The 27,526-nt window shown below is 33.6% G+C and overlaps 1 protein-coding gene across 1 annotated transcript; it reads left to right on the top strand.

Moving 5' to 3' along the window:
* The first annotated feature begins 756 nt into the window (after positions 1-756).
* Positions 757-27,526, top strand: LOC145685394 (transmembrane protease serine 2-like). The gene is made up of 4 exons (XM_081757789.1): positions 757-988; positions 7,684-7,880; positions 21,235-21,349; positions 27,405-27,526. The coding sequence occupies exons 1-4, from the start codon at positions 757-759 to the stop codon at positions 27,524-27,526; spliced, it is 666 nt and encodes a 221-aa protein (XP_081613915.1).

Raw genomic sequence — 27,526 nt, 5'->3', positions numbered from 1 at the left:
AGTTACACTTAAATAGTACAAGTATACTTCATAACTTGAAGAATATCGTGCAAGGATTTAGATATCAAGATATATACTTAATGGAGAATATTAAATGGGATCCATTACTTTCTATGAGAAAGTTCTTCCTCTGTAAAGTAGGAATCTTGAACTTTCGACTTTTTATTACAAGGATAATTTTCTGTAGGACAATGCCGTCAATCGGGCAAGGAGGGTGGTTGTTCTTGGCCCTGCGCTCAAGATGCTTCCAGTCATAGAGAAAACGATTAGGCTTTTAAGACAAGTAATATATTTACAATAACTAATTCATTATTGTAAAGAGTTGAACCATGATTTTATAAGACATTTTTTGATTGCTGAATACCAATAACGTCCTGAAGTGCACTCATACGGTGATATCACAATCAGCGGTATGAAGATGGCAAAACAAAATCCAAAGTATTTATTCATGAACAATATGGAATTCTCATCTACATATTTTTCCCTTTCCCAATTTACCTTCTCCTCAAGCACAAAAAATCAACCTGCTTTAGATTATCTATGCAACTTACTATATCGAATCCAATAGTGTGTGTTCTGTAGTTACTGATTGTTTTTTCACGACATAAGTAGAAAGTTTCAAATTTCGAAAGGAAACTAGTTTCGATTATCCTGTACTTAGATTTGTGTGATTTGCTTTTGTAAGTGGAGTACCTCCTAAGTTTGTAACAACAATTTTGAAACATTCTTTGTATATTGTTAAAATGTGAGTTCAAAATGTTCTGCATTGATAATTCCAGGCACCGGATTGACGCCTTGAAAGTAATTATTGGTTTGCCTGTACTAGGAGGAAATACTGAAATTGAAAATCACCCATATGGTATCGTGTATGTAGCTATTCATGAAAATTACAATAACAACTCTTATGACAATGATATAGCTGTAGCTTTGCTATCACACGACCTTACTTTCTCTGAATATGTTCAACCAATTTGCGTTGGAAATGCAGGTAGGTTTTATAGCAATCTGTAAATTGTTACTATTTTTTGAATTGAATTCTATATTTACTCTGGCAAGCAAGTTTGATTTATTGTTATAAGAATGCTCTTAGACCAATAGGTTACTAAGTTTTAACCTTGACAAATAGGAAGAAATGAGTCAACTAATTTATTTGCAGCGCTATGTCAAAATTTTCAGGGAAATGTATGAGTTGATATTTAAAGGTTGCACTCGTAAGTATTGTACGGAAACAGATTCCAGAAATCACGAATATACCTATTAACAGAAATGAAATGCTAATGGTGTCTGTCTCATCACATACATATCACTAAACAGCTTTTCATTATTTCAAACAATATACCTTCATATTTTATCTAGGAAGGAAAGTCTAAAACTATGTTACTGTCTATCTCAGAAATCAACCTTAGTAGAAATCTAGTCATACTTAAACGAAATTAACTCTTGTCTATGTCTTGTCCTACTGAGTTAAAACACCTTGAAATTGAGCAAAATATAGTTTCCAAATCTACAGCTGACACGGATTCAGAGAATTCTCCATAGCAATTACTATCAAATGAGGAAAAGATAATACAGAAGATTAAATCGTGTATGTATGTCCAATTTCCAATCCTCATTCATGTTCATAGTGCCGATCGTACAAGTTTGTTTATAAGTTTAATACACATTGACGAGATTGCATCATGTTCTCCTGTCGTAAATGTGTACATAATGGTTTCCAAAGTGAACATGTTTTGAGAAGAATCTTACGTGCCACTTCTGTCTCTGAAATTCGAAAATGGTGCAAACAAAATAGATTCATTAGATTCAGTATATGATCGACCGCTATCTAGAACATCATGAAGAGATATAATAACAAACAGGTTCCGGCTACTGGTTCACCTACTAAGGGATGTTCAATGTAACTGTGCAGTATAGTGACTCAATGTGTATCTCACAAGTCACATTTAACGGTCCTCCAGCAACATCTCACTACACAAAATGTGGTGGTCACATTGCTTTATGACTTCCAAGAATCTGTAAACTGTACATTGCAGGATGAAATGGAATTTCGGAAAGAAATTTAGTGTCTGGGACATTATCTATGTTTGGGCAATCGCTAGGAGTGAAAAGCAACTGAAAAAACTATACTAAGTTAATCTATCTGGTTTCAAGTTAAAGCTCCTTGATATTCCAGATAAAACTCAGAAACTGTAACATTAACGATCTATCAAATTAGTTACGTCTACTGACAACTATTTACACAAAATATTTGCCATGTCCGTATAGAAGTGACGTACATTAAGTCCACCATTCCAAAGGCCACAGCTTCATTATATAACTAATTTTACTCACAAGTGTGTGAAAGAATTATCTCAAGGCTCTTCCATTTGAGGACGTAACAGTACATTATCAGATCCAGCACTATGGATTGCTATGGATATGATATACTTAATATGTCATTTTCTTGATGTCGCGTAACAATCCTCTGAAGCCTTTGAAGATGAGTAAACTGGATGTTCTTTTCTTGTGCTTTGTAAAAGACTTCTACGATGGAAGTTACGGTGCAAGGTTGTACCCAAAAGACATAGAGGTCACATGAAGGTCTGCAGATGTTAGTGTCATGGTTTTTATTAAGGCAATTTTGAGTTACACTGGGACATATACACGACCCAATATTCTGTAGAATGTAATGACACTTAAAATATATAACTTAAAACGTGTAATTTTCCAGACAAGCAGACAAATCATAACGTACTGATCTATTGTACTTCTCAAATGAACTTCTTTAATGATTAATTTAAAATGTTATAACGCAAACAAAACTTTTAATATAATATATGCAGTAAATAAACTTCAGGGCAAAATATATTGTTTCTTGATTGCAGCAACAAATATCAATTAATCGCTTAGTAACATTTTCAAAGGATAAATAATCATTATTATTTTTATTATACTGTATATATATCCCAGTCTAACATTAAATTTTAATATGTTTTCATAGTTCATCAATTATTCACATTTTAAACGAACAAGGGCTGTTTATTTAAGTTCCGAACTAAGCTCTAAAAATCACAGCGATAAACTGCTGTACAGACTACTCGTTCTTATTGTGTATCCGATGTAACACTTTCCTCCTTATTCCAACATTATCACCAATGTTAGAAGCACACTTGAAAACCCGGTTGCGGATTGCTTCAGAGTGTTGTATAATAATGGATGTTTGAAATAGTTTCCATTTTAAGATGAATTTCAGTGGGCACTGAAAAATGTCACACGTAAATAAATAAAGGGAGTAGAAAGGTTGTGTATAATGCGATGTTTCTCTTTGTGATGAAATGGAATATCCTTCGTGAAGTTTGACACGGAGCACTGTCATGATGCAAACACCACTGCACATGCGCTTACTTGGACGGCCGCTTATGATAAATGAAATTATGTATCCGTCGTAACATAGCTGTCTAGACCTCCTTATTGAAAGTTCACAGCTGTATAGCTCTCGACAATTCAAGTTTCGGAGGCGCACCCGTACTTAAACCAATAATCATCTCTCACGATTCTGGTCAGGAAAGTCGAGTCGTTGACGCTGATTATTTAAATTACTTGCTTATGATGTGACGAATATCTTGTTGGTACTGTGAGAATCCCTGTCAGGAATTCCTCTGATAAGCGCCGAATTCCTAGGTTTTCTTCTAAAATTTGGAATGTCCTCCCGCAATATCACGGACATTCAGTTTACAATTGGATCACAAGTAGACAATTCACTTTACTATTGGATCACAAGTGAACAAAGATGGACATTTTTTTTTACTCATTGGAAATTACGAACCAGCAATCAGGACTAAGATTCCTACAATACGGGCATTTTTTCAGCTTGAAAACTTGAAGACAATTAAAATGTCGCTGCGTTACTCTTGATGCATCACCGAATGTTATTGCACCGTATCTTTTATTTCTGTATCTGTTTCTCTAAGTTCAAAATAAGATTTATCACAGATTCGATTATCAACTTTACATTCTGATATAAATCGCACAAATCACCGCACCAATCACGTCTAGATTAATCATATTTATGTTTAGGCGAGCCACGAACTTTCGCGCCATTTTCAGCATTTGGGTTATATAAGACAGGGTTTACTGTTTAGTGTAGGATCCCAACTATTATTTGGGTTGGTGCTTGAGGCAATTGCTTGCCAAGCGAATAAAACCGATGAAAATGCATATATAAAGCACACTACTTAAAATATCGAATTACTAAAGAATTTCTATAATTATTAACGTCAGCAGACTCTTATGAAGGTAAAGTTACATTTTGAGTACACTGGAGAATAGAAGCTGCATTTATGTTTTCTTGCATCTGTATTATACACCTAATATCATAAACTAAATCAATAGTTAATTTAGAGTAATCAGTATTTCCAATTTGACTTTCAAATTCAACAATCTATTTGTATTGCTCTTAGAGCTGTCATCTAGCATAACATGTTGAAAATATAAAACATAAGAATGTTCGTGATTTAGCTATAAACAAATAACCTACCTCTTTCCAGTCATAAAACACCTTGTAAAAAAGAATAAACACTAACAATTAGTAAAAAATGATAGTAACTACTACAACAATTACGATAAAAAGCAGAAACGTCCTAAAGCGAACAAACAACATTACAAGACCTGTTTGCGAATTTTCAATAGCAAGCGTTAAAAAATAGACATTTAGGAGAAGCTTGCTACAATCAGGGGTTAGCTTCATTCTCGACAATTTGCGGTATGTACAGCTTCAAACAAAAATCTAGCTCAAGCGATTCGTGGAAAAAATATGCTAGCCACTCCTATTAATTCTCAAAATATCGCGTAGTTGAAGCTGGCTGCACTGTTAAATATGAAATAAATATTGACTTTTTGTAATGTGTGTATTTTTTACACAAAGCAGGCAGTGAGCAGTGAGAATCTAACTTTTTATTGCTCCAAACCCCTCAATTGATAAAGAGATTCAAGTATTTTACCACCATTGGGTTAAATAGAAATTATTTCTATAAAGATAATTACAAATTTGCTTCGGTCAGATATGGACAACATTTTCCTTGCTTGTCAATGAGTAAAATTTGTTTTCAATCCCATGAGCATTTTCATTTAAACATACTTTTCGAAGTTTAATAAAATTTCAAAGGCAACTTAGAAGTTTTAAAGATCTAGTTTTGAGAAAGGCTTTTAATGTCACGATTCATTGCTCCAGTTTCAGGTAATCTAAATGAATAAATTACCAACTAAAATAAGTGAAAATTACGACAGCGGTAATAATGAATTTGAGCAATGTTACTAATAAAAATATAATCATGAAATAATCATATAAAAGAACAAATTGAGAATTTTTATTTATTACTAAATGCAAGTTAAATCTGATGTTATAATGAAAAAGTATGTGCTCCTCATGCTTTAGACATTTTAATATATCTGAAACATTTGAAAGATAAATAACGGTATTATTTTTGCTTTTACCATTTCTGAATGTAAATCTTGACTTTTTCTTTGTAACTTGAGACAACCACGTAATGCTTAATTTCACTATAATGCCTCATTCATCACAGATGTTTTCTTCATAAGAAAGCAGTATTAAATTAGAAATCTTGTTTTAAATCCTTAGACATCTCTGGCAAATATAACATAAACTTAGGATCTCATATATCAACTTATTTGTTTCTACAAACCGTAGGTACATATTTTGATTATGTTATTACTACTTTTGTATTTACCGCTTAAATATAAGGTTTGCCCAAATGAAAATAGGGCTACCGTTACATCTAAATAGTAGTTTATTACAGTATATGTTACAGAGATTTGTGAATTACAGTTAATGTGTAAGATGATACCTTCTAATAATAATTAAGCGCATTGGGAGAGAGTGGTTGACTTCAATATAGGAGCACCTATGTTATTGACGGATCCATTATGTTCTACTATATTTTGCATTTTCTTGTCACAGGCGAACGGAATGTAGTACAACATACCAGACACTGCTCGCCATACAGTCCCTATATCCTGTGATATATTTGAGAATGTTGCATCGTCTATGCTACAAAATTGGATGACAACTCATTGCACTGAACTGGAGGAATTTATAATTCAAACGACAGTGCTAAACAACTTTCTCCAACAATAAAATAAAATGTAAATTTAACTCAATAAAGATGGGGATGACGTATAAACTAATAAGTCCTTAATGTGTCCAGAAGGAGCTAATAGTTATTTACTCACTAGCTAATTACTAAATAGTTATTTACGTTAAAAATTGACACAGTTAACGTAATTTAATTACGTTAAAAATGTTAAAATACAAGTGAAAACTTCTGTTAAAAATTATTAAACGAGGACGACTGTTTTTCATGTTTCACGTCTTCAGGCTAATCGGAGCCTGAGCAACAAACTTTTGATCGTTAACTATATAAAATCTACATTTTCATGCTATTCGGCCTGACCTTGAAGAATAGGCATGATAACAAAAGGTGAAGAAGATATTTTCACAGCTGGTATATGACAATGGCCAGATACAATCTTCCTCTTATGTACTGAGTTAGAAAATTGCAATAAATCAGCTTCTACTTTCGGGCGACGTAAGGGAAAAAGAAAGCTTAGCAATCGTGGAAAAAAGTCGAATTTGGGATTTGGACGGGTTTGCACATTTCATTTCACATAGATAATGAGAAACTGATTTTTCGATATCTGTCCATAATTTTCTCAATAACGAGTTATGACATCTTGTTCATATTTCATAAGTAAATATATAACTAATAACTCTATAATATTGTGTAACTTATTCTTTTCGAAAAACTCACAAGCAGTAGTTTACTCTTTCGTATGAGTTTTCTTTTAGACTACTTACTCGAAAGTGACACACATGATTTTCATGATACTTTATTAACAAATGTTTTATTATTTTTCTAATAATGCTACATCAATCACTTGCATTGGAATTGGTTTACAAGTAGAGTTGATTTACTCTTGAAGTGAGATTTTTTGACAATTTTATATCAATCAATCATGCGATTTTGTTATTATTTTATATTAATCCTAATGTGACATAAGTTATTCCTGATGGAAAAATCTAGAAAGGATTGTTTGTTATTGGTGACGAGTTTCTTTGGATAAAGTTTCTCAAAAATTCGTTAACTGCAACCCATCATGATTTAAATAAGGAATTGGAGCAAGAAAATTTGGTACTGTAACCCTACCTCTTCTTCAGTTTTATTTTAATCATCAATAATCTAGGGCTACAAAATCGTTTGTTAATACTGGAGATGTGAGTGAGTATCTTCAACTGAAACGTAAGTAGCGACGCTGTAGAAACTCTATAAATATCTGATCAATACTTTGTTATTTTGAGCCGTTGACAAAAATATGATCATAAAGTATATCTAGTTGAAGAAAGCTAAACATCTGCTTATTTCTCAGAGCTTAAAACCGGTACTACAAATAATGTAGAAATATAGCCGTAGATTTTTAGCTTTTTCTAAGCTTTTCTTCCAGATCTATGTACATAAATACGGAGTTAACATATTCTCATATAATGTTTAAAAAGTTTGTGTGCATTTCAATTACGCAAATACACCACAGTCATTTAAGTTTTGTATAAACAAACCATTACATAATATATAACAAATTGTTTGCCAGAATTGACAGCACATATATATATAATTCGTTTGGTATTTTCAGGTTACCATACACATAGAGTTTACACAGCTGGTTGGAAAGATTATCCTGAAGCAAATAACCGAACTTCAAAGGTGGTAATGGCAACTGTTCTTTCACTGATATCATTGAAAAGGTGTCGTAAAATATATGGAAGGCCAGGAGATATAACATGTAACATGATATGTGCAAATGCCGTGGAAGGTCCAACGCCATGTTTTGTAAGTATTTTTATTAATCATGTACAATGTACAGGTTAATGTGCAGAAACAGCTATCCTTCTTCGGAAATGAAAATACTACGAAACTGGCACTTGTTATCTATTAGCACCAAGATCATGTCAACTAAAATCCTCTTCAGTGATAACTAGACATCGGATCTTTAGGTAAAACCTATTTTGTCCTTAGCTCAGAATTAAAAATAAAGTCGTATATGAAGGTCTTATGACAAATTAAAGCACTACCACCAAGTTTAATTTTGCCTAAAAATGTTTAATTGAACGTTAGATCCTATTTTTGCCTATTTTGCGCGGAATGTGACAGGAACAACGAGTTTTATGCTCAACTGTGCCACGCAATTTTAGCAGCCAACAGTTCATACCATACTATAGAAAATTCAACTTTTAAGAGATTCCTGGAACAGTACTGCCATCATTCGGTCCCCTCTGAGTCAAAGTTTCGCAAGAACTAAGTTCAACCCACATATGACGAAGCAATATTCAGAATACAAAATGACATAGGAGATTCTTATATTTGGTTATCGGTTGATGAAACCACTGACAACCTAGGATAATCGATTTGTAACTTAGTTGCCGAGAAACTAAACCCTGGGGTAGGGGTGTTCGATAAGGCTGAGGACCTATCGAACTTCGGGACTGAAAATTTATCGAGTTGTCATCGGTTACTCGAAAACTTTCGAGTATTTGAAATTATCGAAGTTTCGGGTATTATCGAAATTTCGAGTATTATCGAAGTTTCGGGTATTATCGAAGTTCCGAGTATTATCGAAGTTTCGGGTATTATCGAAATTTCGAGTATTATCGAAGTTTCGGGTATTATCGAAATTTCGAGTATTATCGAAGTTTCGGGTATTATCGAAATTTCGAGTATTATCGAAGTTTCGGTATTATCGGAATTTCGAGTATTATCGAAGTTTCGGGTATTATCGACATTTCGAGTATTATCGACATTTCGAGTATTATCGATATTTCGAGTATTATCGAAGTTTCGGGTATTATCGAAGTTTCGAGTATTATCAATAGTAGTGATGGACAGTTCGGTTCCTTCACCTCTCCAATGATTCCTTCTTGCAGCTAAACTAGTCAAACAACGTTTTTTATCTGATAAGTTATTGCAAAGGAAAGCGAGTAGAAAGGAAAGCGTGCACAAAGGGATTGCTTTTTCGTCCCCTCCCCCCCACACAGAAAGCGTTCATTTTTTCCTGAATTTTATCTCTTGTTTATTATTTGCTAACAGCTAGTGTATTAGTGTTGCCAGAGATACGGTCTTAAACGTACAAATATGGTAATTTGCTCTTCATACGATATAGTATACACCTCAACCATATTAATCACGCACGGTATTGCTAAAATGTTATAGCAAAATTTTTTTTAAAGCCAAATGTATTATCTTCTGTCGTGTTTGCTTTCTCTTAATGGCCACTAGTTCACACATTGCCGCAATCAAACATGATGATGCTTTGGGCGCAAACTCCCCCTTTAGCCTTTCAGTAAAATAAATGTTAGTCAAATCAGTAGTGATTTCAGGGGTTGTTTAGGAGGAATATTTCCCCACAAACATATCTCTGATCATGTTCACCGTGGTTTACCAGTAATTTTGCTACTTTCACCCTCCGTGTATTCAAAATCTTCCGGGGTAGGATTACCATAATTTCTGGATATTTTTAAGAATGGTGTATCTGTTTATTGAGAAGTTAAGAAAAGTCTAATTTTAACTTCCTAAAATGCTTATGCTCATTTTCTATACTTAAAATATATTTTTTTATATTATTGTCTTAATTATTTTCCTGAGTAAAGTATTCTTGCGAAGAACACCTTATCCTTATTGATTTTTTCATAAATATCAGCACAAGACAGAATTGCAAGCCAAGCACTTGACCAAACACAGCGAAATTTCCCAGTCTTCCATTTTCCCTAAAATTTCGGGCATTAGTTAATCCCAGACAATTTTCCGGATCGGGCTTGAATCTAGGACGTATGATAAGACTAAGCGGGGGAAACCTTGAAATCATCACTAAGTTTAATGAAGGTGAAAAACGGAAATAAATCTATTTCCTCGACAGTGAATATACAGTGTACCATATGTTCTATACAGTTGGTTTGTACATTATGATGAATCCACACACTAGCGGATCCAGAAGCGTCGTTTGGCGTCGTTAGATTGCTTCCTGGACGAATAATGTAGGTTTTAAAAACGTAAGAGTTTTGCATCAATTTAGAATAACGTGGTGCATTATTTTAAATAGAGTGTTTCAAAACAACACCGCCAACGTTTGGGTTGCCACATTACCTAATTTTAGCGGATACCACCAGATTTTCAGATCTTATATTCGTCCCCCGCTTAATCATATCTTAATCATGAAAAACCACCCGCTTTTTCGGATTGGAGAAAAATCTAAGACGACTTTGTTGATAAAGTGTTGTTATATTCAATGTAAACCGCTACATTTCTGTGTCAATCTCAATCGCGAATGGACAGATGACAGAAACAAGATGAACGCAAAAACTGTCAAATTATTACTACTGGTTTTGTACAATATAAAAGACGTATCATGCGTAGAATTTTATGATAAGATTTTATGCCATCGAGATTTTTTAAAAGAAGTTAAAGGGAATGAAAAATGTAAAAAATTTGGCATAATCATACACATTTTGGTTCAACCCATGAATACTAGTGTATGATCTCATGGGTGCGTATTTCTTTGATAACATTCTGTCCAGTTCAACTGAGCACGTCTATGTTGTTACGTAATCTATATGTTCAACTAGTCTTTATATATTCAGAAATGATTGCAAATTGAACCTACGGATCCTTAGCATATTGTTTAGATTAGATTCATTATTAGTATTTTTTCTTTTAAAATGTTTATACTGTATTTCATATATTGTGAAACTGTGGTATTTTCGTATGTTAGTATGATTTCAAGTAGAAATCTTTGAAAATGATCAGAAATTTTATAAGAGATGGACCAAGACTCCTAAATATGTTTTAGCTTTCTTACGATAAAAGTTTAGAAATTATTTTGTATTCCTTAGAGAGAAAACCGTATGAACAACATCTGCCATATATCGCTTGCTTTTTTTTTGAAAACTTGTCTTAGGTAAATCCTTATTAGAGATATTTTACTGTAATACTTATTTAATACTTACTTTACAATTCGAGACTCACATTTGTTGAACTTAATAAAACATTAAAGGCAAAAACTAAATTTTCTTTACTTTAGTTTTGTTAGAAAAGTACATTGGAAGTGTCACTTAACAAAGAAATCACAAACAAAATGGTCAGAAGGATCGTCAGTATTTCTAATACACAAATTCACATCAGTACTTACGGTTTAGAATACCCCGCTTTTCTAATTTCAAAATATGGCAACCCTATCCTGAGACCAAGATAAAACAAAAAGTATAGACCAACCTGGGTGCACAAATGCTTCCTTTTGGAGTAGTTATAGGATGCCGAAAACATGAATAAATTAACTTTATAGGTCCATAGCTCCAATACTATAGGATCTACCGTAGTCCGGTCAAGATTTTATTTAGGAACTAGTATGTGCCCTATCCAAATATCCAAGTTTCAGAATGATCCAAATATCCCATATGATCTTTTCGCTGACATTTTCACTTCAGTAACTTGAACACACTTTCCAGTACTGTTTAAGCTTGAATTAGCAGTATAACCTTGTTTCCCATAGAGAAATCTGATTACAACCGAAGTGCAATGTAATCGTAATCGGTTTTAAAGACATTGGCTTCTTGTTTCTTAAAAGAAAGAAACAATGATAAGTAGTCTATTGTATACAGGACACAACAGGAGAGATAGGGTCTAATATTTCTTTCAACAACTGCAAAGCAAGTAACTGCACGGCCATCTTTCTTTGAAAGGCTGTTTGCAACAATATACGAAGCAGCTAAAAGAACTCTTGAGGAAATAATGTTTTCTATTTTTCCTTAAGAAGTGATCGGAAGTTATTTTAATTTGATATGGAAATTGAATCAGAGCCATTGAAATGTAAGTCAGAGGCTGTGTGTTTTTCTCCTTTCCTCCATCCCTTTTGTCCCTCCCTGGTTCGATCCACGACCAAGTAAGTTTGTGGTGGACAACATCGTGTCCGTGGGTTTTCTCGGCGTACTCCCGTTTCCTTCCACATTCCCATTCCACCAATTATTCCATCATCATTCACTTGCCTTAATCATACTTCTCCCTTAGCCTAACAGACATAATAGTAGGTCATTGAACTGGAAGATTTCACTTCATTTCATTTTCCTTTAGTCTTCGTTCTGTCATATGTAAAGTTCTCCCTTGTGCATAGCATCATGCCATGAGGGCATGTAGGGAGTGTGCCCTCAGTCGTAGATGAATGTGGTGTTGTCGGCACCACGCTTCGGCCACATCCCCCCCTCCCAGGTACGCATTGAATCTGAGGTTGGTAATACCCAGAGCCGCACGGCATCTTATGCACAAAATCAAATATCGTAAAGTAACCAAGAGCAACAGATACCTGACATATGCATTTAGACCAATCCTCTTTAAAATCGGATAATTTATTCGAAAGTTATCGTAGCTTTCACACGCCTACGCCCAAAGTAAGAACAAATACTTCAATTCAGGAAAAATCCCCTTGTGGTATGGCAACCAAAACAATAAGTGTCTGGTGAAAGCAAAAGAGAGCATTTTAAAATGAGTTCCATCAAAATCGGACAATCCGTTCGAAAGTTATCGTCGGATGCCACATGCAAACAGACAGACAGGACGGCCTATAATAGGGAGCTTCACACTCAAAATTCTTAAGGTTTGCTTCACGACAATCTCAAATACTCGAAGGCATTCGAGCGCCGGAGAGTAATTTTTCGAAACGGAAGTTTGGTAAGTCTTCAGCCTTATCGACTTTCCTTACCTCTACCTATATCAGTACCTATCTCTATACAGAACTTTAAATTAAACCCTCGAAATCATATCAAAATTATTTTTCTGCCTGCCCCGTTATTGGCGCAATCGGCAAAGTGACTCTTAGTAGACTAATGGTGTCTTGGATTCCAATTCTATTCAGGTGATGCATGTTTTCTCTTTCTCTTTCTCTCTTCTGACAGACTGCTTAAACCTTATACAGATCTGTGGGGAAAAATCTTTTCCTCCACTTCATTGCTAAGGAGAGAAGTTTTAAAATAAACACTCTGCATATATGTAATACATATTATATACAACTATGATAACCTCGAATTCATTGTTTCTTCCTAACACTCCGATAATCCCGAACTTTTCAAAATATTCAAGCGACTCGACAAATGCGATCATATTGATATATTTCTGTATTCGCTGTTTTCAAACAATTCGAGACTCTCGAAGAGTTCGACTGTCTCGAAGTTGTCTAATGTTTCTTACATTTCGAGTGCCTCGAACACTTCGACAGTCTCGAACATTTCAGGAGTCTCGAACATTTCAAGTCTCGAACATTTCGAGTGTCTCGAACATTTCGGGAGTCTCGAAAATTTCGGGAGTCTCGAAAATTTCGGGAGTCTCGAAAATTTCGGGAGTCTCGAAAGTTCGATAATTCGATAAAATTAAAATTCTTTATCGATGAAACGGTTTTGAAATTTTATCGAATTGTTATCAATTACTCGATTATCGGAACAGCCCTACTCTGGGGTACCATCCAGAGCTTGATTTATTTGCACAAAACAACTTTCAACAACCAATCAGCAAACAATAGCACACTTCTTGAACAATGGGCTAAAAGTATTGTACCCCAACAATCTTCATGAGAAGAAAATGCTTCTTGCCTATACAGATGCTGCATGGTTGCTGCAATGAAGTTGTTGAAGGTGTTCTGTCCCTCCCTTGTGCATGCGACATACTGTCTCGCCCATGGTTTTAAATCTTGCTAACAGTTGAGTACTATGTTGACCATTTTCCTGCAGTAAAGGAAGTCGTGGAATTTAGTAGAGGATGCTTATAGCGTTATTGCTGCCAAAGAGTTGATGAATGATTCTTCTATCTCTACTGCTTTGACATGCATCTAATTGCACTACATACTTCTTGTTCGAGTTATTGCAGAATTAGAGGGCTCGGGAATACCAATTTCTAAGAATATTGAGCTTATTCAGGAAGTGAAGCAAAAATCGTGGAAGTGATAATCGTGGAATTGAAGATAAAAATTGAAAGTGTATTGGGAAAGAAATTGGGGCTCTAGAGTTTCTGTGCAGCAGCAGATATTTTGGCTGAGAAACAAAGTGAATAATAATGCGAAATACTAATCGAACATGTACCCAAGTTGAAGTTTGCCCCTATCACGTCAGTTGATGTGGAACGTTCATTCTCTTCGTACAAGCTTATCCTTACCAACAGCGCCACCGACTCACCGTAGAAAATCTGGAAAAGTGCTTGTTATTTACTACGAGGCCAATTACGGCTTATGTAATACAGAAATGTCAAGCTATTGAAGGTGTTGTGTTTTGTACTGAAGACTACAGACATATAGTTTTATTAAAATTCTTAATTTTAACAATATTTCAATATTCCTCAGCAATATTTTTCAGCTGGGTAAAATGTAATGTAACATGAATGTGTGCGTGCACCTCTGTATCTTAAAGTTTGTATTCAGATCGTAATGCATCACTTCATTCAATAATGAGCATCTTTTATAAGAACCTGTTTTTTCATTTTTGATGCCTAATTCAGTATTTTTGGCACCTATTTTAGGCACCTAAAACCTACTTTTTTAGAACCTAAAAGTCCAATATAAAGTGATAACTCATAATCCCTTAATCACTCACTCACCAATGACAAGCGTGATCTAAAGTATCGATTAGTGGTGGGCACAAAAACAGGTTTTTCGGTTTTCTACAAAAACGGTTTGGTTTATAACCGATACCGGTTCGGTGTTGACCGAAACCGGTTATCGGTTTTATCTAAAACTGGTTCGGGTTTTCACCAGATCCGGTTTCGGTTTTCTTCAACCAGTTTTGGAGAAATCCGAAATGTCGGTTTTTTTGGGAATTATTTTTTCTAGAAATTGGTTTCCGGTTATTATAAAAACCGGTTTTGCCCATCCCTAGTTTAGATATACTATTATTAAACAATACAGCTCCTACACCAATGAGTAATAGAAGAACCAATATATAACTAGTGAATTTTGTTAAAACAATTTTCCCACTGTAGTTACAACGAATCACTGGTTCTTATAAATTATTGAGCCATTAAAATGCCTTTATATATCTGCTTTTATACGTAATTTAATAATGAAAACTGAGAAGTATATATCACTTTTACAAACTTATTTTTCAATATGTCTACTCTCTCTAAATCTGAATAGCTCTATTTATTTATGGTTGTCCTGACAACCTCCTATTCACGACCCTATTATTTAAAAAAATATACAAACATATAAGTATCTTTCCACGTCGATATTACAATTAGAATTAACATATATTTCTTTTTCTTTTTCTTCTTCGACATAAACAGTCTAGTACATATATAAAATACTTTACGACCCAATGATCGTTACAAGTATTAACAATATATAAATATACAACATACTGTTGTATATTATGGCGCCCGACGGACTTTTCTTTTTATTCATTTATTCAAATAAAAAGAAAAAGAATTCTGGATCGTTTATTTTCACATATCAATCATTCGAGTTTTCGAATGCACCTCGTATACTTGAAAATTACAATTCATATAATTATACATATATATCATATTTAATTTTATAAAAATATCATTATCATATTAAATATCATATTTATTTTAAACTTTATCATCATCTTCATTTGTTTATACGTTTCAACGACGATAAGGCACATTCGAAATTTGATTTGCTAGTTATTTAAGTCCTTTTCCGGGTCCATTAAATACTTGTTACAAATTATTAATTATTTATTTTGGCAAGATGAAGAAGGTTTTGAAAAAGATGTATGTGATATTCATGTAGTTGTTCTTTGAACGTAAAATGATCGGATATATTTATATTATTAACATATAATTCAAATGTAACGAGAACACAAAAGTAAGAATTGTTTAAAATACAAATTCCTTTATAGAAAACATAAATTATTAACTTTAATATATATCGTAGCATTACAAAGATGCTTTTAAATATACTTCAATAACATGGAACACGAATAATGTGATTGATACTGTGTTCTTCTATCATAGGAAAACGCATGAATATTATGAAATACAAATATCAAAGAAAACACATAACATTAAGACATATGTGGCCATATTAAGAATTAATTTGGTATATCCTTTCGGACGTGCCTACATTAGGTGACCAATGCATTTGTTTAGGTTGCATTGAAAGTCATAAACCGGAATACAGTCTTGCACGTTATTTACATCTACAGTTCTTTGTTTCTTATTTATATTACCGGAATTCCTGCCATCTGCGCAGCGTTTCTGAAAAATCGTATTATTTCTACTGTGATTAGTTTGAGTTGTATTATCAGCCAAATTAGGTTCAGTTCTTCTTCGTTTTACTGGAGGTGAAATATCGTGCCTCCTAATGGATCTGTATTTGTCCTTTACATGACATTCACGGTAGTCTGTCCTGTCATGGTTTCTGTTTCTTCTGTAGTTAGGCTTGGTTACATTACCGGTACATATGGATTTAACATCACCTTTTACATTGAGATCACACTTGAGTCTCACATGGAAACTTCGAACGTGGTTTTGAAGGTTAGTTTGATTCAAGCTAGCACTGTATTGCACTATTGATGGATTTTCAAAACTTTGCACTATCATGCTTAGATTATTAAAGTCAATGCACTGCATCACGTTCTGTGAAAACATCATCGGATTTTTTACTAACATCATTTTGATCTTTTCGTTTAATGAACAATTCAACAGATTCAATTCAATCGACCAATCAACACAAGCACTAATAGGAACACACGTTTTCTTTCTGCATTTCACGAATATTGGAATCAACTTACCTCCTGCTACATGAACCACAGAATTAATATCATGTTGAATATATTGTGAATACAAGCAATCAATAGCATTCACTAGACGAAAACGGTCGTAACTTTTCACACTTTGATGCATACCGAAATCACCACTACACGCAGCATCCATAAGACAATCAAAAGTATGCGGCTGAAAGGAGAAGTTAGGATAGTCTGTTTCAACCAACACGGCAGTATGCTTTTCTGAAAACTCCGTAAATTCCACTAACGTAGGTTCAAAGTTTGCTTTTTCCGTGGTTTCTATAATGCCTACAGAGCCTGGACCTCGGTGAATCTCTGAACTATCTTTTCCATCACCTGGTTTAATTGTTCCTGTATTTGGTCCCATTTACCGTCATTACAACGCTGCAATTGTTCTAATTTTTGATCAAAATGTTGAGCTTGTTGGATCACCTTTTGATCCAGTTTTTCCAACTGTTGATTCACCTTTGCAAACTGTTCAGCTTGGTGGTCTGTAATTTGTCGTGACATTTCTGTTAACATTTCCAACATGGTATCTGAGGAATTCATTACTGGAGTGTCAATCGTTCCATTATTTGTAACATTATGTTTCTATATATAATTCGGCCACTTCTCAAAATTGTATAATTAATATTTGGCTCAAGTATTGATCGCTTTTTACTGTACTTCCAAAACGATACAACCATTCACTTCCCGAGGTTGCGGCACTATATACAACGAATCACAGGTTCTTATAAATTATTGAGCCATTATAATGCCTTTATATATCTGCTTTTATACATAATTTAATAATCAAAACTGAGAAGTATACATCACGTTTACAAACTTATTTTTCAATATGTCTACTCTCTCTAAATCTGAATCGCTCTATTTATTTATGGTTGTCCTGACAACCTCCTATTCACAGTCCTATTATTTAAAAAAAACTACACAAACATATGAATATCTTTACACGTCGATATTACAATTAGAACTAATATATATTTCTTTTTCTTTTTCTTCTTCGACATAAACAGTCTAGTACATATATAAAATACTTTACGATCCAATGATCTTGTTGTCTTGCTCTTACATGGAAGTAAGCATATATTTCTCTATTTTGATATTCCATCACAATCTTTTTAATATTCTCATGTTAATTTGATAGTTCACTCATTCAAATCTAAAACACTTCATAAAAACCCTATAAAATTGAAATAACTATTAAATATACTATTGTGACGTCATTTCCACCTATTAATTCATTTTGTTCATGACGTCAATTTTCTTCACGAATAAGCTCTTAGAAAGGGCCTTAGATAATAACAAAACTGTGTAGTACTATATATTTTCTCCAAATATTACACAAGTCAGACAAACAAATGCCCGCATTGTTAGATAGCTCTCCTCCAAAGCAACCTGAACTTACAGATAAACCGTAAAGCGAAGAACTTGTTTCTGATATGTGTGAGAATTTAAACATACCAGAACTTCTTTTTAATACTGTATTTATCACAAAAGCTTTGAATCATTAAGTTTTAAGTATTAATCCAAGTTCATCATTATTTTGATGCATTTTGATATGTATTATATATGATAATTCTTGTCACAGAATTAACAATTTCTATAATATTTTTATAATTAAGTAAATGTCTCATAAAAAATATACATATTTATTTCAAAAATACACGTTTTGAGAAGCTTTTTGGAAAATTCGGTTAAAATTTATCATTTCTGTAGGAGGATTTTCTACTGGAACAAACTTAAAAAATAATCACACGCTAAGGGCTGCTCAGTTGACATTTAGACCAACTTCAGGACTTACTTACTTTTATGTGTTTTGAGAACCATTAATCTGAATTTCGTACAATGAATTGTGTATTTTATATTGTTTCATGGCGTCATAAGTGATTAGTTGTAGAATTCTCACCTGATACTAGAGGACCCTGCTTTAATTCAAGGTTATGTTATTTTCTAGTTACCTATGGATTTTCCTTTTTCTTGCAACATTACAATTTCACTGAACGTTTGAATATCACTCATACGTCGTGAAAATGTCCTTTATTCTGAGTGTATATATAAAGTATACTTCCGATTTCTCTTAAATATGATCTTTTATCAACAAACAATTCTGCACTTACATTTTAAAGCATTGCAACACTAACACTAACTAGGGACGATTCCAAACGAGAACTAAGAACCTGGGGAAAACTTATATATCATCTGAAAGGTCTTGCCATGAGAATTACGGAACCGTTATCAAATCACGGGCAAACTCGCATCCTGGCCCTATAACGGGCCAGTTTGTTTGTGTTTGTGCCCTTATGTATGGCATATTGGACAAAAGTAAAACTTATTGTTACACGATGCATCACACGTAAGAGCCTACGCCAATCATATTCATTTTTTGGCTCATAGCCTGAACATTACTTAGGAAAGAGTTTTATAATATTACTTTGCACCCAGAAGTACCCATTTGGCCAGTGTGTAAATAGTGTGGCTCGGGGAATGGGGGCAGATTGGGTACTCGCAGAATGGTAACAAATACAGTTTGCTTACTGTTGTGTCGATTGATGTTTATGACAAGTATTGTCTCTATCCATTCAATGGTCAGACATACTTTCGAGAAAATGTATTTTAGAATGGTTGCAAACACTGACAATATGTATGTTTGTGGGATCAAACTAACATATTACAAACCTATTATTGGCTACAGTCTCATTATAAACGCCAAGATTTCACGTGAAAACCTTGAATGTTTGCATGGCAACACTGCCACACTGGGGTGCTTGGGAAACGAGGACATTCGCACTATTTTTTCCATTGTCTACTTGACGTTCAGTCACATTTGTCATACGTATATTAGTCACGCCGTTTTCAACGTTGTGATCTTTACACGTGATTGGAAACACTGAAAACCTAGAGTTGCTGCAGACGGTCACTCAACGTCTTTTTACTATAGTATCGTGTGATGTTTCTCTCAAGCTTGGTGTATAAACGTCTCATCGAACGGAACCTGTTTTACTTTTCATTTTATACTTGGTTGGAAACACTGACAGGCTGGGGTCCTTGAGAGAAGAATACGTCCACAGTATATTTTCTCTAGTGACGAATGATGTTTATGCCACGTTTCATGGATATACATCCAGTGGTACAGAAACCATCTACCACATTGTATTTAAAATTCGTTAGTAATACTGACCAAATCTGTACGTCTGGGTGCCAAGTTGTATTACCAAACCCTTTTCCGAGTCATGTTTTGGCTATAAGCCAAAAAACGGAACATGGCAATCTCACGCGTTTACGCGTGATGCATCGTATAACATTCAGTCTTACTTCTGTCCAATATGCCATACATAGGGGCACAAACAACAACAAACTGGCCCATTGTAGGGTTACGTTGCGGGTTTGCCCGTGATTTGAAAACGATTTCGTACTTCTCATGGCAAGAGCTTTCAGGCGATATACACTAGACTTTCGCTAAACCGGTCATCAGTAGTCCGGCCTCTCGGTAATTCGGCGCGCAACCAACCAAAAGGAAGTGAAAAATGAATTATCGTGCACATGCGAAAAAATGCTTAGTTAAACAATGCTTTTTATACTGTACGTATTCGAAATTGTAGCATTCTTTGCAGTTCGGTTGCGTGATAAAGCATGCCACCATCGCGTATCATCAGTTAAGAATTAGGAACATGTTCCATAGTGAGTGATATTACTCAAGGACTAAGTTTAGTTTGAAAATTAATGTATATTTGGATTTAATAAAGCATATACTCTATGATTTAAAATTATATCCTTTGATTTAATAAAGTACAGTACACTATATTCCCTATGGTTTGAAAATAAATAAAGAAACAAGATAAATAAATGAATGAAATAAATGTCAGACACTCAGTAATCCGGCACCCATACTGAATGTGCCAGGCATGGCAGACTAACGAGAGTCTAGTGTATAAGTGTTCCTCAAGTTCCTGTTCGAGGTGTAGAATCATCCCTAGTAAGTGCTGAATTTTTAAATTTTCAATTCCGAAGAGCGCTATTGTCTTGAAAGGTGAATTTCTTATTTACTTATTTACTGCCTTTCTCCTAGAGCAATGAGGTTAGGGCCATAACGTTCTCACACTTAACTACTAACAAAATATTGAAAACTATTTGATACAAACAAAAATACGATACATTGATTCATATTATACACGAATGTATGTTTTAAATTGTTTTGAGCTGCTTCATTTGTGTTTAAAGTTTCAATATTAAGTTTCAAATGGTTGGATTTAATGATAGTTTGATCCCCACATATTAAACACACACACTTACATATATATATATATACTTCCACGAATGTATTAATAACTTAATTATAAGATATATGAGAATATAATTTTAAGTGCGTATAAATTGTTGTATATATTTGAATGATATTTTCATTTCAGTACGATATTGGAGGTCCCCTGTTTTTTTCACTTCCAAATAATGATAATGAAAGAATTAGCAATATTGTTCATAAGAATTGCGTAACAGGAACAGAAAATATCTTCGGACAAATCGGTAAGTAATATTTCAATTATTTATTTCCTGATATATTAATAATTTCTTCCATTGTCAGTGTATTTTACAGTGGGAAAATAATCTGTTGTTACTCATGTTCAAAACTAAACTTTATATTTTTGTATCCATATATTTTATGTCCTACTATAACATTGAAAAACATCATGTATAACTATTTGGCCAGCAAACAAGCCTTCCATGCGAAATAATTTGTTTTCATCAAAATCTGTCTAGTTTAGAATAATAATGTTATTCTCTAGGTCCAGTTTCATATAACTTCATTTCTTAAAAGGGATTTTAAACTACAAATCATGCCTATCTATTATAACGCCTGGGGAAAGGTAATAATCTGACCTTCCTTCACACTATACCCGATTATGCGATACCGTCGTCACTAATTCAATTTATCTTAAGAGAAACTTCTAAGTCAGTTAATGAATTAGCAATTTTTAGTTGCTAGGCTGCCCTTTAGTTCACGGTGTGTGAGTTTGATTACCGTTATAAGCTCATTGAAATTTGATCTCATTAAGACTGTTCGGATTTTGCCTTAAACTGTTTATCTGTGTCTTAGGTAGCCTCGATGCTGAAAAGCACACTAAGTTTCAATTAGAAAATATAAATTACTTGACGAATAACACATATTAAGAGCCAAAATGTAGAACGCAGAAACATGGATATTCTGAGAAAGGAGAAGAAAGTTAGTAGAGAACTCTCAAACGTGTATACAATAAAAAAAAACTGAAAGTTAGCTGGATGAAAGAAGAAATGAATTTTCGAATGTTACGAATGGAACGAGAGAACACGACTATGTGAAACGTAATTCGAATTTTCGTCTTCGACAAAACGGACACATTCAATCAATACCACCTACACGAAGTAATTCAGTCCAAACTCTCTTGATATCCCGAATTCTGTAAAAGAAGTTGGAGGTAAAATTATATACAACTATAGTTATGCTTGTTATAGTATATGGTTACGAAACATCGTGGCTTACTTTGAATAAAGAATGGTGCCTAAACGTATTTGAATATTAACCCCGAAGCCCAATATTCAAACTCAAAATGAACGGGAATGGGAGTGCATATTTATCATTTTTTTAATCATACACATTTGTCTTTCTATTCAATCGTAGAAATGTTACGAGCAAAGTAATGAGGAAAGATAGTAGGTCACCGTTGTCTCTTTCTGAAAGAAAGCAAAACATAAATTGTGATGCTATTTTCATTTCATTTTTCTTTTTTCCCATTTAATGTTCAGAAAGATCTTATGACAGAAATTTGAAATAAGAAATATTCAAGATTTAAGATGTCATGATATTGTTATTAGTTTAGTCAAAGACGATGAAATGTTACGTTAAGAACAGTATTCAGGTAATCTTTATCCAAGTAGGTAAATTTTACAGTTCTTGTTTTGAGAGTACTATGTGTATTTCTAAATCTTATTTACATGATCTGTAATTCGTAGTACAGTTGAGCACTGTTATGCTGTTGACTAGTACAGTAGGTCTCAAAATTGATTTATTATTATTATTATTATTATTATTATTATTATTATTATTATTATTATTATTATTATTATACGTCCTATATTATGTAAATCTTGTATATTTAAATTATAAAATTTCACAACGTACCAAATGTGGGTGCATGAAACACCAGTTGGAAAATCCTGATGTAAGCATCTATTTAGAGACATTTTATTTCTTGCTAATACTTACATAGCATGGCTAACAAATACAAGTACTGACCAGCTTATTTAGGAATTCTAATAATCATTGCCAAAAATTTATTTATTTTTAATGAAAGATTAACAGGAAGTAACGATCTAACTACACACAACAATAACAACAACTATAACAACAACAATAATAATACAAGGCACAGCCCGCCACACTAAACTTTCTGACTTCAATTCCTTACTTAAATCCTGTATTGCAGTTATTAATGAAGCATTTTCTTGTGAAATACGAACAAAGTTCTAAGGCGTTTTCCTTAAACTTCACCGAAAGGAAACTCATTCTCAAAGGTAAACAACCCCTTGCAGATTTTTCCATAAGAAATATTTTTTCCCATATGTTAGGATTTTTAATAAATTATTTGTTAATAACATTATAACAAAATCGCATGAGTGGTATTTTAGAAATTTGACCAAAAAAATCCTGCCCAATAGTAAACTATCAGTAGCAGGTTTTCTCATAGAAGTGATTTATGCAATATTATAAGAATAATAACCAAGTGTTGATTTATGGATTATGAAATTTCACCAAAATTGCATGTTTATTTTTCGAGTAAGTTGTCAGAAAATGAACTCATCCCCAAGAGTAAAATTACTCCTTTTGATTTTTTCGTAAAGAATAATTTATATAATATTATACAGTTATTAATGAAATATTTATTTATGAAGTATGGACAAAATCAGTAGAGTAGTTTTGTTATCAAACCGTCCCAAAAACACTATCAAGAATAAACTACTGCCCGTAGATGTTTTTCAGCACAAATGAATTATACTATATTGTCGTCATCTTTGAGAACATCGTACGAGGGAAAACTCAGCCCAAGAATAAACAAAACATCTTACACTTTTTCAGGATTGAGCAATTCCATCATATACAAACCGTATCTCTAAAATGTCATTGAAATACGTTGAACAATATGTTCTATGGTCTAGTATATGGTCAAGTATACACAAAGACGTATACACAAAGTCTAGGTGAGTGTACACAAAAACGAACGGGCGAGCGGACGAACTGACGGATAGATAAAAAATAACTTTTTCGGTGTCTATAGGCTATACAATGTGTAACTGAGTTGAAATCTAGAATTGGATTCCTTCACGTCACCAAAATTCCTTGTTACCTTTTTATTTAGCCATAAGCTACTCATTGCAACGTATCTGTACACTTATACATATTTCTAAATCCATCATGGCTTATCAAGATTATCAGAATCGACCTGACGATATTGTATTTATAGAGCAATTTTCTAGCGCGGTGAAATCTCGGTACACTAGTGAAAATGTTATAATGAAAACCAAACACCATAAGTATAGAAAAGAATATGCAAGCGTCTCAATAATATCGTCGCATGAGAACCAGAGGAACTTAACTCCAAAAATATGGTTTTCGTTTTCTTCATGTTTGGATATAATTTTCAAAGCCCCACTTGATGCAAATGGAACGTAACGCCATCTGTTCTCTTTGTCGATAATCTGTTGTAATGTAGCTCAATTACCATCTTATTAAAAGCACATCTTTCAAAGAAAATAATATTTTTGTCCTCTCGCCTGTAAACCTACGAAAATGGGGTAATTTTCCTCTGGTTCTTATGCGACGGTATGGAATAATTTAGTATGTAACAGAAAAATATAAAATGCATGGATATCCAGTTTAGTGGGAAATTCTGTCAACGATGATCGGAGTATATTGATCGAAAATACTTCACTTCAAAACTAGGCTTTCTATCACCTCCTACCGTTGAAAGTAAGGAGAGTCGAACCCAATTAAAAACACATGTAACAATCACAAGTGGCTATACCAAGAACTTCAATCACAAAATAACCAGGGTGAATTCATTATACACACGTAATGGAAAACAATTATATGTATATTATCTTCGATTACTAACAGAACATTTACCTCAAGAATCCAACAATCTCTTCTTCATTATAAATTTCGCTCAAAGTATGGTGGTTTAATATAATTCCAGAATATAATGGAAAAAGCGCAATTACTACTAGATTCCCCATCAAGTCCTGCGAATTACGTAGTCTTCCCAAAGTAAGATCTTGAGCTTCGAATACGAACTACTCCTGAAGACACTAGGAGTTGAAGCGCCTTAGCCTTATTAAACAAAAGTTCACGTCTTCAAACCAAAGAAAGAAAGAAAACGAAAGCAGTTTGATTGTAAGTGCTGAGATCCTTTACTTTGAAATTCAAGAAACATCTGAAGAACATAGGAACTGGACTATAGCAATCTTCCCGACTCAAAGGTCATGTGTTCATTTTCAGGGAAATGTCTGAAGAAGACTGAAGACATTTCAAGCACCTGATAGCACATAAAGCAAATTGGACGCCGTCACAATAATTCCTCCTATTCTTATTATAATGACCTTAGATAAGATGTGTTATTATGCTTTTTTATTGCCAAGTGCTCTGGTAAATTTTGTTTTAAACGATTTTTCTGAATTTGCAACTACCAATCCTAAATCGAATTCTGACAGAACTCTGCCAACATTCCCTCTGGAGACAAATAAATGTTTGATGTATAAACGAAAACAATGATAATATAGAAAGCAATTTGTCAATTAAATAGAATCCCTTATAAACAGCTAAAGAGGGAAATTACTATATAAATATAAGGGATCTCAGTATTTAGAAACAAACTACTTTTCTTTAACTCGTACATACATATATACTCGTATTTAAAACTACCTCAAAAAATTTTTGACCCCCTACCTCCTTACCGAATTACTGTATCATACATGCTCAAAATTGAATATTTTTTCAATTTTGGTGGAGGTGGTCCAAAAATTTTGAAAGTTTCACAGGTTGTATATACTATTTAGATATAAGCGTGCATTTTTTTCAAAACCACCAACGCGTATTTTCTTTAATTTTTTGCATTTTGAAAATTTTTAAAAATTCTAGAAAAAATTTTGGGGGATACGTTCCTGATTTTTTGGTTAAAAAATTTGTTATACCCTTAGGGACAACATATATTTTTTGGGGCCTGAAATGATGACAACAAGAAATAGAACTGAAAACAAATGTGTTTTTCGCACAATTTTCCCACCATTTTAGGGCCCTCAAGGTGAGGACCTCTTCAGATAATTCTTTGCCAAAGTTCACAATTTTCCTTTCTCTTGCGTAACTTCTGCTTCTGTCGTTCTTTGGCTGCTTCGATTGCGTCCATTTCGGAATAGAAACACAAAATATATCTCCGTTACAGTGCTTCCACTTCAAAAGACACTTGCAAATTTACACATACCTCGCGTAGGTTCCTCGTATCTATCAGTGCTTGCTTCAGTGGTCGCATACAGTGGCGCTCTCTACCGCGAGCTGTGTGTAACTTTGTTGTGCAAGAGTCGGCTGAAGTAGAAGCACTGTTGTGGAGATATATTTGGTAATTCTGTTTCGAAATGGACACAATCGAAGCAGCTGAAAAACGACAAATGCGGAAGGGGCGCAAGAGAAAGAAAAATTGTGAACTTTGGCAAAGGATTGTTTGAAGGATGCCCTCACTGTGAGGACCCTAAAATGGTGGAAAAATTTGCTGAAAACACGTTTGTTTTCAGTTTTATTTCTTTTTGAGAATGTTGCCACCACTTTCAGGCCCTGAAAAAATATATGTTGTACCTAAGGGTATAACAAATTTTCTGACCAAAAAATCAGGAACGTGTTCCCCCAAAATTTTGTTCTACAATTTTTTAAAATTTTCAAGACGCAAAAGAATAAAGAAAATACGCATCCATAGTTTTGAAAAATTGCATATTTGCATCTAGATAGTATCTACAATGTGTGAAACTTTCAAATTTTTTGGACCACCCCCACCAAAATTACAAAATATTCAATTTTGAGCATGTATGATACGCTAATTTGGTAAGGGGAGAAAGTAGGGGTCATTTTTTTTAGGCAGTGTTAAGTCAAGTTTAACCTTTTTGGCCAATAGAGACCCAATATGGATCAAGGGCCGATTTCACTATCTTACCAGGAAAGACCTTGTATTAATGAAATTAAGGAGAATTTCTTTATAATTGAAATGTAATTTCAACGTAAGGTATAAGTTTTAATAATGTTTACGTAAAATAAAACAGAAGACTAGAAAGCATAAATATAAATGTAAATTACTTAGTTTCAAAATAATAATTAAAAATAATGTATAGTCTTTACAGGAGTTGAGTAAATGTTATTAATTGTTCATAACATTTAATCATATTTGAAACATTTTATGTATACAATATAATTTTCTAGCTATTTTCTATTTATTTGCCTTTTATGTAAAATAAATAATTCTACAAGTGTAGTTTCTAACAATAATTGAACATATTTTATTCTTAGGTATTACAACATTTTACGGACCAGGCTGTGAGAACTATCCTACAGGATTTACAAATGTGACAAAGTATATAACATGGATACAAAACCAAGTTCCTGAAGTAAAAGTATGCGGAGGAAAATAA

Source organism: Thermobia domestica, chromosome 5 (assembly GCF_964235325.1).
Source record: "Thermobia domestica chromosome 5, izTheDome1.hap1.1, whole genome shotgun sequence".
In the NCBI taxonomy this organism is placed as follows: Eukaryota; Metazoa; Arthropoda; class Insecta; order Zygentoma; family Lepismatidae; genus Thermobia; species Thermobia domestica.
Note: the sequence above shows the minus strand (reverse complement) of the source record. Positions and strands in the feature narration are given on the sequence as shown.